Source organism: Leopardus geoffroyi, chromosome C2 (genome assembly GCF_018350155.1).
Source record: "Leopardus geoffroyi isolate Oge1 chromosome C2, O.geoffroyi_Oge1_pat1.0, whole genome shotgun sequence".
Lineage (NCBI taxonomy): Eukaryota > Metazoa > Chordata > Mammalia > Carnivora > Felidae > Leopardus > Leopardus geoffroyi.
In genome coordinates this window covers 93,741,533-93,753,554 of record NC_059333.1, presented here as the reverse complement: position 1 = coordinate 93,753,554, position 12,022 = coordinate 93,741,533, and the positions used below count along the sequence as shown (strand labels likewise).

At 36.9% G+C, this 12,022-nt stretch overlaps 1 protein-coding gene across 11 annotated transcripts in view; it reads left to right on the top strand.

Moving 5' to 3' along the window:
* ECT2 (epithelial cell transforming 2) overlaps positions 1–12,022 on the top strand; it is a 113,320-nt gene that overhangs the window by 64,295 nt on the left and 37,003 nt on the right. For 7 of the 11 annotated variants that reach the window (XM_045502953.1, XM_045502954.1, XM_045502950.1 and 4 more), the window contains 4 exons: positions 895–957; positions 2,314–2,536; positions 7,365–7,501; positions 11,778–11,897. In XM_045502953.1, coding sequence (XP_045358909.1) covers positions 895–957; positions 2,314–2,536; positions 7,365–7,501; positions 11,778–11,897 — 543 coding nt within the window. The remainder of the gene's footprint in view (positions 1–894; positions 958–2,313; positions 2,537–7,364; positions 7,502–11,777; positions 11,898–12,022) is intronic. The other 4 variants (XM_045502956.1, XM_045502960.1, XM_045502955.1 and 1 more) reach the window with 1 other exon arrangement.

The following is a 12,022-nucleotide window of genomic DNA, read 5'->3' as shown; positions in this document are numbered from 1 at the left end:
AAGATACTACTAACAGTTTCTCTTTTCTTTTCCTTTTTTGTTTTTTAACGTTTATTTAGTTTTGAGAGATAGGCAGAGTGCAAGAGGGGGGGAGGTTGACAGAGGGAAGCACACAATCTGAAGGAGCCTCCATGCTTGGAGCTGCCAGCATAGAGCCTGATGCAGGTCTGAAACCACGACCTGTGAGATCATGACCTGAGCAGAAGTCAGTCGCTTAATCCACTGAGCCACCCAGGAGCCCCTTCTTCTTCGTCTTCTCCGTCTCCGTCTCCTCCTCCTCCGTCTCCTCCTCTGTCGTCTCCGTTGTCGTCTTTGCCTTCTTCGCCTTCTTCGTTTCCTCCTCCTCGTCCCCCTCCTCCTCCCCCTCCCCCTTCTCCTCCATTTTATTTATTTTTGAGAGAGAGACAGACAGACTGAGTACTAGCAGGGGAGGGGCAGAGAGAGAGGGAGATACAGAATCCAAAGCAGGCTCCAGGCTCCAAGCTTGTCAGCACAGAGCACGATGTGGGGCTCAAATTCATGGACTGCAAAGATTGTGACCTGAGTTGAAGTCAGATGCTTAACTGACTGAGCCACCCAGGCTCCCCTCTTTTTTTTTTTTTTTTTAATGTTTATATATTCATTTGTTTTGAGAGAGTGAGAGAGCTCAAGCACGGGGAAAGAGAGAGAGAGAGAGAGAGAGAGAGAGAGAGAGAGAGAGAATTGCAAGCAGCCTCTGCACTGTTGGTGTGGAATCTGACATGGGGCTCGATTTCACAAACTGAGATTATGACCTGAGCCGAAATCAAGAGCTGGATGCTTAACCCACTCAGCCACTCAGGTGCCTCACCTAATAGCTTTTCTGAGAAGGTAAAATCTTAATTAAAAAAAATTTTTTTTTTGTCTCTCACCTAGTGGTTCTGGGGAAGCATTCAAATGGATGCCCGAGCTGGAGAAACTATGTATTTATATGAAAAGGTATGCTTTTTTTGTCCCTTAGTTATTTGCTCTGTGAATTTGGTGATATAAAGATAACACTTCTGTCTGAAAAGAGCGTATAATTGGCATGCCAGTCATCTTTTACGTCATGTTTAGGAGTTTCAGAATAATTGGATAATTGGATATTGAGTAATAGGCTGTGTAGCTTTAAGTAAAACTTCAATGCAGTAGATATTTTAATCTAATCTATGTCATTCTGTGCTACTTCTTAGTGATACCATTATGAACAATAACAATCCTATCTTTAGAAACTTAGAATCTTAAGGAAAAGATGGATATACAAACAGTTACAGTGTAGAATATGTGCTATAGTTGAGTAATTATTTTAACTAACCTCACTCTGAGAGACTCAGGAGGGACTGAAAAGAGCAAGTAAGTGTTTAGTCAACTTACTAAGTTAACCTTGTACAGACATTCAGGTTAGATAGCAGGTGGGAGATGGTGTTAAGCTTGAAAAAGCAAGTAGTTTAGTTTACTATGGCTTTAGAAAACTATGGGAAAGGCTAACAAATATAGCTTATGATGTGGGCAGAATCAAGGAGTTTATAATATGTTAAAGAATTTGGGAAGTATTGGGAGCCATTGAATAATATTAAGGATTGGGAACTGGTGAAGAATATACTAGGTAAGGAGTATTGGGAGCCATTGAAGAATATTAAGGGGAGAGATGTCATTAAAAAAATGGCTCTAATAGCAGATTGTAAGCAAGGAAAATGCAGCCTTCGTCCTAGATTGGTGAAAAGTGGTATCATTCACCAAAACATGAAGGGAAGATTTTCTTTATTTGGAGATTTAATTTGAATGGAATATTGAAGACAAGGTACAGATTTATTATGTTTCTATAAAATCTAAATAGGTACTATATTGTCTTCTGACTCTTTTGTTCTCAAGGTTTTTAACGTAAAGTTTAAAATCTGTGCTTAAAATATCAAGAGAGAGCTTTTAAAGTCAAGTGTTATTTGGCAAATATTGGAGAGCAATATGTCCAGGTGCTGTGCTAAATGCTAAGGATACAGTGAACAAAATATGAATGGTCCCTGCCCTCCAGAGTTTATGGCCTAACAGGGGACTAGACAGTAAACAAGCTTACAGATGAATACGTAATGGTGATAGAGCTATGAAGAAACAGAATGAGGTGCTTGGGGTTAGGTAATTACAGTGGTCCCTTGACTATTATGTTTTATGAATCTTCTGAATTACATGGCAGAGTGTATAGTTGTAAAATCATTGTGCAAAATCCAGGTTTTGTCAAACTTGTAAATACATTTTTCTTCTGTTCCTGTCTTCGTATAGAACCAAGGAAGTAAAATAGAGCTTTTGTGCTTTTGATTGCAGGCTAATACTCCTGAGCTCAAGAAATCAGTGTCACTGCTTTCTCTAAATACCCCAAACAGCAATCGCAAAAGACGTCGTTTAAAAGAGACACTTGCTCAGCTTTCGAGAGAGACAGACATGTCACCTTTTCCTCCCCGTAAGCGCCCGTCAGCTGAACATTCGCTTTCTATAGGGTCACTCCTAGATATCTCCAACACACCAGAGTCTAGCATTAACTATGGAGGTAATTCACATTTTAAAAAATTGATGATTACAGTTTAGCAGAATGGAATAATTATTAGAGTATAGGTAAATCACTACTACAGTGAACGTGAAAGGTTCTACCTTTTATTACTGTTGTTCTTGCTGAGGAGAAAAGGCACATAAAAATGCTTCCATGTAATGATTGCTTACTATATGCTAAGTGCTTTCTATATTTTATTTGTATATTACTGTAGAAAATGATAGAGCTGTTCAAAGAGCAAATTCTTAACTAGCAAAAAAAAAGATCACAGAAGGTGTCACATGAATTATGGAGAAAATAGGTACAATTAAATCACTGTAGGGTAAGTTCAGTTTGTCTCAAATGATAGAAGAAAGCCAGCCGTATAATTAACTCTTCTCTCTTGGTCATCAGTTTTTCTCTCTATTTTTGGTTTTCAATCTGCACATAAATATGTTGTGTTTTTTACACTTAAGAAGGAATCAAAGCCTTCCCTTAACCCCATGACTCTATTTACTATCTCATTTCTCTCTTTCCTTTTATAGGAGTACTCTTCAAAGAATTACCTTGATCTATTGTGTCACTTCCTTGCCTTTCATTGTCTTTTTAACCCATTCCAATTGAACTTAAGTCCCTACTGCATGAAATTGCTCTTACTGAGGAGACTGACCTTTTTTATGCAGTCAGCAACATTGAACACATGAACAGCTATTTCTTCCCGGAGATAGTTTTCTCTTAGATTTTGTACATCATTTCTTGTTCTCTTTTGCCTAACTTCTCCACCTCTAACTATTGAATGTTATTTCTGAGTCATTTCTTCTCTATTGTATTCTTCCTAAGTGGTCTCATTTTTAATTCCATGGCTTTAGAAACATTCATATGCTCTTGACTCCCTAATTTGTCATCTTCTCTGTCCAGCTGCCTTCTTTTTTTTTTTTTAACGTTTATTTATTTTTGAGACAGAGAGAGACAGAGCATGAACAGGGGAGGGGCAGAGAGAGAGGGAGACACAGAATTGGAAGCAGGCTCCAGGCTCTGAGCCATCAGCCCAGAGCCGGACGTGGGGCTCGAACTCACGGACCGCGAGATTGTGACCTGAGCTGAAGTCGGGCGCCCAAGCGACTGAGCCACCCAGGCGCCCCCCAACTGCCTTCTTAATACCTATTCCTACTTGTCCATGCCTAATACACTTCTTAAACTTAATCAAATTAGAACTCTTGGTTTTGATTTTCTCTACCACTCTCAACTCTATTCCTTTGCCACCCTTCCTTTATCGGCCTTTTCTATAAAATGGATCTCTCTTAGACAATTATTTTTGTCTCCTAAATGGTCTCTCTCTATTCATTTTTGCCTTTTTATTTATTATTCATTATTATTATTATTTTGTTAATGTTTATTTTTGAGGGGGGAGGAAGGGAGGGACAAAGCATGAGTGGGGGAGGGGCAGAGAGAGAGAGGGCAATACAGAATCTGAAGCAGGCTCCAGTCTCTGAGCTGTCAGCACAGAGCCTGACACGGCGCTCGAACTCATGAACCACGAGATTGTGACCTAAGCCAAAGTCGGACATTTAACCAACTGGGCCACCCAGGTGCCCCCTTTCCTTTTCTTCCTTCCTTCCTTCCTTCCTTCCTTCCTTCCTTCCTTCCTTCCTTCCTTCCTTCCTAATTTTAAGTTTATTTATTTATTTATTTTGAGAGAGAGTCAGCACAGGTAGGGGAGGGACAGAGAGGGAGACAGAGAATCCCAAGCAGGCTCCACACCATCAGCATGGAGCCCGACATGGGGCTCGAATCCACAAAACTATGAGATCATGACCTGAGCCACAATCAAAAGTTGGACACTTGACCAACTGAGCCACCTGGGTGCCCCTTCTTTTTTTTAAAGTTAGTTTATTTATCTAAGTAATCTCCACCTATCCTGGGGATTAAACACACAACCCTGAGGTCAAGAGTTGTATGCTTTTCCGACTGAACCAGCCAGGCACCCCCAATTTTGCCTTTCTGCATGCAGCACTTAGGTTTCTAAAATACATATGCCACTTCTCTGTTAGAAGTCATACAGTGGCTTTTTATAACCGTAGCTTCCAAGTTCCTATGTGATCCTTCCTCACTTACCTCCAACCTCATAGGATACCATGCTCTCCTGTAATATTTTAAGTTTCTGTCACACTATCTTTGTTATTCTTCAGATATTCCCACTACATTCATACCTCAGGAACTTTATACTTGCCCTCTTTGCTTTAAAGAAATCTTGTTGGGTTTTCTACAAAGTTACATCCCTGTTTGAGTACTTCTCACCAACCCATTATGTGGTTGTTGTCTTTAGTAGTAGTTTTTACTGTTAGAAACTATATTTTTTGTTTATTTTATTTGCCTCACCAGAATGTAAGCTTTAAGAAAACAAGAACAGTGCCTCACTAAATATTCATGGAAGGAATTGAGTGTCAATTTAGGGTAGGCCCAGAAAACCAAGGTGGAGTTGAGAGGTAAGATGAGTAAGAATACAGATAACAGTATACAAATTTGTTTTTTAGGAATAGTGAAGAGATTAGTTGACTTGTAGTATGGAGGAGTAATAGTTAAATTAGAAAGGTTAGTTGGGGCCTAATATTAGAGGACTTTAAAATCAGACTGGCATGTCTGAACTGCATGTTGTCATTAACGAGGAACTTAAGCTATTGAGCAGTAGAGTAATTGGTTGAGTAGGTAATTTGTAGTGAATTATTCTGAAAAATGATTCAAAGGAAGACAGTTTAGAGATGGCCAGACCATGAAGTAATCTATAGTGGCTTGGGCCACAAGGTGATAAGGTCCTGAGTCAGGGTTACTGATGGTTGGAAAGAAAAGTGGAGATATTGATGGAATGGAATGACAGGAAGGGAATAAGGATGATGGCAAAGTATTAAAATAGGAGAAAGGTTACCTTAGCAAAAACAGGAAGTCTATATTTTGGAGGAAGATAGTGCAGTTTTAGAGAATATCCAGGTAAAATTGAGGTACAAATGTCCAGTGGGTATTTGGAAAAATTGAACTTGGTGCTTGGGTAGAGGATTATGATTAGATACATATGTCTGAGAATTTACTGGTTCCATAATCATGATGGACATACTGGGCATGGGATGGTAAGAGCTGATCATAAAGGACTGAAGCTTGAATATGCAGTTGAAGGAACAGGAGAAGAAAATGAACCACTAAAAAAACCCAGACATGACAGTTGTACTAATATATTAGGTACTCTGTATAGGAGAATGCCCAGTTTGTAGATCACTGCCTACACACAATAATTAAATTAGATCAATGTATGTCAGTTTCTTCCTCCTGAAATATGTAACAGCAGAAGTTCTTGGATCTGTTGAGAGCAGCCTGAAATAACATATGGCAAGTGGGAGAATCTTTGAAGTCTACTAGCTTTAAAAAACATTCAAAGTTCCATAGTCCACACCATTGTATTAATAATATTTAAAATTATCATTGAGTAAAGTTAATATACTGGGACTATATTGTTTTTTCCATGTCATTCTATTGTATGTTATACATTAGTTTTCTTATTGAAAAACTTGCTATTAGGAGATTCTGTACATAATGTTAAAGTATTTTAATCATAACTGATAGTAAGAAAGTGTATATAAAGCTTTTATGAAATATCATGTTTTTTGAAATATGTATAAAAAATACTAATGTGTCCTCCCATTTTGTGTTGGACTAGGTGTTTTCATATTATGTTAAGAACTAATGAAGAATTTGCAGTGATGTTGGGTTTTTTGAGGAAGGCTTCCTGCATATATATGTGATAAGTTTTCTGTTACTGTGTAATCATAACAACCTCTTTATCTTTTAACTTAAATATTTTTATGGAGTTTTAAATTTTATTTTATTTGAGCTTTTTATTTTGAAATATTTTAGATTGCAAAAAGCTACAAAAATAGTACAAAGATTCTAGTACTTTACTCAGATTTCTTTCCCAAATGGAAATATTCTGCCATGATTGTGTTAGCATTCATTCATTCATTCTCTCTCTCTTTCTATATACACACATTTTTTTTTTTTTTTCAACGTTTATTTATTTTTGGGACAGAGAGAGACAGAGCATGAACGGGGGAGGGGCAGAGAGAGAGGGAGACACAGAATCGGAAACAGGCTCCAGGCTCTGAGCCGTCAGCCCAGAGCCCGACGTGGGGCTCGAACTCACGGACCGCGAGATCGTGACCTGGCTGAAGTCGGACGCTTAACCGACTGCGCCACCCAGGCGCCCCACACACATATTTTTTATGTCTGCACCGTTTGAGATTAAGTTGCAGATACGATGACCATTTATTTCTAAATACTTAAATGTGTATTTCCTAAAATAGAGAGACATTTCTTGTACCACTATAATACACGTATTATAATTAGGAAATTGACGTTAATACTATGTATGACCTACTCTTAATTTTTGTTAGTTGTTCCACTCATATCCTTTTTAGGAAAAGAAAAAAGTTCCTTTTTTTTTTTTTTCCTGACCTAAGACTCAATCCAGGATCATAGAGAAAGTTGTTATCTCTCTCTAGTCTCTTCTAATCTGGAATAGTTCCTAACTTTCTCTGTTTTTAATGACTTCAACGTTTTTGAAGAGTACAGGCCATTATTTAGTATAATGACAGGCCAAATCTATCAATTTGGAGTCATTGATACTTTGGACCATTATTTTTTTCTGGCTTTATCCTGTAAAGAAATTTTACTTTAATGAAAATCTAAATGGGTATATTTCTAAGAGTGGATATCTTTCCCCCTTTTTTTGTTGTTAAATCTGCACAGTATCTGGTACTTGTATCTGGTTTTCATTAAATCTTTCCTCCTTTTTACCTTTTAGAAACACCAAAATCTTGTACTAAGTCTTCTAAAAATTCCACTCCGGTTCCTTCAAAGCAGTCAGCCAGGTGGCAAGTTGCAAAAGAGCTTTATCAGACTGAAAGTAATTATGTAAATATATTGGCCACAATTATTCAGGTAAGAGTTTGGTGCAAAATGATTCCTGTTCCAGTGTTCATAACTAAAAAATCTGAGAAGTGTTATTTCTTTCAAGCAAATTATATAAGCATAGAATTTGAACATAGATACTAAAAATGAAAATGTATGATGAAAATCTGCTATTAGGGAAATACCATAACTGTAATAGTAGCTTTTATTCATATAGAAATAGCACCATTTTTTATAGTGACTTTAAAAAGAGAAGGATCCTCAGTAGATAATCTTGGAGAGAACTAACTTTTATTCAATGCAGAACTTTGCATGTTCGCTGTCAGGATACTGCATTTATATTCATACGCGGATGTGGTAGATAACTTTTTCTGAAAGTGTGCATTCTAGGAGTCATACTGTATATATGTGAAAAGCAATAGCAATGAAGCATAACAATATGAATGTAATTTTTTTTTCAGTAATCCTTTCATGTGTCAAGTTTATTTTTTTCTTTTTTTTTTTAAATTTTTTTAATGTTTAGTTATTTTTGAGACAGCACAAGCGGAGGGTCGGGAGGCAGAGAGTGAGGGAGACACAGAAACCGAAGCAGGCTCCAGGCTCTGAGCTGTCAGCACAGAGCCTGACGCAGGGCTCGAACTACTGAGCCGTGAGATCATGCCCTGAGCTGAAGTCAAACACTTAATGGGCTGAGCCACCCAGGCCCCCGTCATGTGTCAAGTTTCTTAAAGTATGTAGTGGTTAGTCATAAATATTAATTCCTTGCTTATCATTAAAATGTACTATGAAGTTATTGCTAAAGAAGAACAATTCTAATGGATCCTTCTAGGATGAGACTGAAGATGATATTAAAGAAAAAACTGAAATTCAAGGTTCTGAAATACAATAATAGGATATTATTTTGGCATCTGCAGAAAGAGGTAATAGATTTGTTTTAGGTAATGAAGGAGATTGTCAGAAAAATAAAGTTGATACCATCATGCTTGTCTCTGAATAGAAAAATAATAGGGAGCTTCTGATTGGGGTTAATTTTTAACTGACCTCTATTTGAATTCTTAATATAACTCATTAGGGTTCAATATAATAGCCTTTAGTTGCTTGTACTACTGATAAAATGCATGGATAAGAAATGAAAAGACTTCTTTCTTGCTATTCATGGAGAGGTTATTCTTCACAGTTAATTTGTTTAGCAGCAGTCAAGGGTTTATGAGGCCCTTTGCTGTATTAAACTTTACTTGTTTTAAGTCAGCTTTGCTCTTCTTCCTCAAGGGAAATCATTCTGGATGAGTTTCTTGTTGAAGTTTTTATAGTCAGCCAAAATGTAGTCGAGTAGCAGAAAATCCCGTTGGCATATACTGTTCATGTACTTTGGTAGCATTTATTACCCAGAAATGTAAATCCTTTCAGACCATGGTAAATGCACTGGAGTTTCAGAATTCTAATTTGCATATCAATTAACTTTGCTAAAATGCCTTAAAAAGGCCCTTAGAATTATTAGACTTACATCATTTCATACCACTATGCTTACTATAAACTCACCTAAGATTTTATTTAAAAGATTGTGATCTAAATTCATAATAATGTTCTCTTCAGTCTTTATTTTAGGACTGATGTTTTCCTTCCTTTTTTTTGAAATTGGATTTGGAATAATTTAATTTAGCCCCAGAAGCTTCTTTATGTATTTCATATAATATTTGGGTGCCTATTAATATAAATTAGTTTCCCGAGTGTCAAAGAAGATTGCTGTTTTAAAGGAGCTTAGATTGGAAGAGGAGATAAAACATACATTCCTAATTATAATACTGAGTAAAAGGGTATGAACATCATGAGGGAGGTTTAGTTAAGGTATTTGGAGATTTGTGAGGTGGAGTTTTACTTTTATGAGCTTAGGGAAGGTGTTGGGTTGGAAGTTTGGTGGGTTGAACATTGGAAAAAAGTGTCATAAAGAAGATAAAAATTGAAGTGAATTTTGAAGTAGGAGTATGATTAGTACATGTAAAAAATATGGGTAGGGAGTGTATTTGAGATTGTGCAAATAATATAGACAATTGAAGATGTATACAACATTCAAGGTATAATGACTAGTCTAGGGGATTAGCGTTTAGGGTGATTTAAGGGAACTAAGGTGCAAGGGGTAGGGTGTGGATACAGTGAGAGTTGAGGTCAGGCTGTCTATGCCAGACTAGAGAAGGCCTTTGTATAGTGTTATACGTAATATAGAGAAGAATTTTTTTTTTTTAATTTTTTTTTTTTAAACGTTTATTTATTTTTGAGACAGAGACAGAGCATGAACGGGGGAGGGTCAGAGAGAGGGAGACAGAATATGAAGCAGGCTCCAGGCTCTGAGCCATCAGCCCAGAACCCGACGCGGGGCTAGAACTCACGGACTGCGAGATCATGACCTGAGCCAAAGTTGGCCGCCTAACCGACTGAGCCACCCAAGCGCCCCTAGAGAAGAATTTTTGATGGGAAGGGGAAGATGGTATCTGACTTGCATTTTTGGAAGATAACTTGTTTCACTTAGAAGGAGGTACTGAAGAGGGGAAATTATGGAGACAGGACTAATTTGGAGGTTATTTCAGCGGTCTTGGTTAGAGATTTTGAGGACTTGAACTTCTTTCAGTGAAAATGAAAATAGGACAAATTTGAGAAATGTTGGAAAGGTAGAATCAGAAGTGTTTGGCTATCTAATTTTTTATGGAGGCTTAAAGCAAGTACAGAGACCGTTTTGTATAGTTTAACATGTCTTAAGACTACTGGGAGGTTTTAAAGTAAAAAGTAAAATTTTAAAAAGTCAAATAACTATTTAAAGTAAAAGTAGTAATGTATTGTTGGGTTCTTAACATATGTGGAAATAAAATAAATGACAACACAAAGGCCAGGAGGAGCAGAAGTAAAATAATAATAATAATAATAAATAAAAGATAGTAGTAAAGAACTACATGAAAATTATGGGGGCATCTGGCTGACTCAGTCGGTAGAGCATGTGACTTCTGGTCTCAGGGTTGTGAGTTCCGACCCCCATGTTGGATGTAGAGGTTACTTAAAAATAAAATCTTTAAAAAAAAAAACCAAAACACTTCAAACGAAGATTATGAATTGTTACTGGTTTTAAGAATTACATTTCTGTAAGTTGAGTCACCCAAAATACTTATATACATAAAAACATATTAAATAAATATATTTTTCCAGGCCTTCCATTTCTGCAATTATGAACCCTACCCACTAGAAACAATAAAAATACTGAAATCAGAAAAAAAAAAAAAGAAGTCAAAAAAGAAAAGCCTTTATTATTCTAAATACATCAGTAAGCTGATAATAAAGTGAGGTATATTCATGGGGCGCCTGGGTGGCTCAGTTGGTTCAGCTCAGGTCTTGATCTCGTGGTTGTGATTTTGAGCCCTGTGTAGGGCTCTGTGCTGACGGCTCAGAGCCTGGAGCCTGCTTTGGATTCTGTGTCTCCTCTCTCCCTCTGCCTTTCCCCCACTTGTGCTCTGTTTCTCACTGTCTCTCAAAAATAAATATTAAAAAAAAATTCTTTTTAAATGAAGTGAGGTATATTCAGAGGCCAAAATCTAAGTAGGGAGTTGTGTACTAAAACCAGCTTTTACCCCAAAGACCGCAAGGCCTCAGTGGACACAGAAAACCAACACAAAAACTAGTTTCCAACCTACTGTCAAACTTCCAGTAAAGTTAAAAATGTGTATAGCCGGTGACCCAGAAATTCTAAATGTCAAAACATTTAGTATTTCTATTAAGCGTATGTCTGGAAATCACTGATTGCTTATTGCTTTCTTCCTTAGTAATTTGAAAGAAAAGTGCAAATTACTCTTGTATTATACTAGCAATTTCATGTTATTAGATTCTAACATAACATTTTATGATAATATATATACACACAGATGTATAAATAAATAGGATAAAATAGAAAATGTTATGAGAAAAAAGGTCTCAAATTTAGGGAGAGATTTCTTTTTTTAATTTTTTCTTTTCCATCAACCTCTCTCTTATCACTGTCAATATGTTTTTTTCTAAGTGTTTTTTTAATGTTTATATTTGAGAGAGAGAGAGAGGAAGGGAGTGTATGCCAGAGAGGGGGAGGGGCAGAGAGAGAGGGAGACACAGAATCTGAAGTAGGCTCCAGGCTCTGAGGTGTGGGGCTCTAATTCATGGACCTCAAGATAATGACCTGAGCCGAAGTCAGACACTTAACCAATTGAGCCATCTAGGCGCCCCTCACTGTCAATATGTTTGCTTTTTTCCGTATAACCTATCTAAACTAGTGTTTTTTTTTTTAACCTTTTAGTTATTTCAAGTACCATTGGAAGAGGAAGGACAACGTGGTGGGCCTATCCTTGCACCAGAAGAGATTAAGACTATTTTTGGTAGTATCCCTGATATCTTTGATGTGCACACTAAGATAAAGGTAAATTTGTGTATGTTAGGTTGGTAGTAATTCTTTTTGGATTGTGTTTATATAATGTTTTTTTAAGGTACTATTGATTGTCTAAATGAGTTTTATACCTAAAACTTCTTATACTCTCATTTATT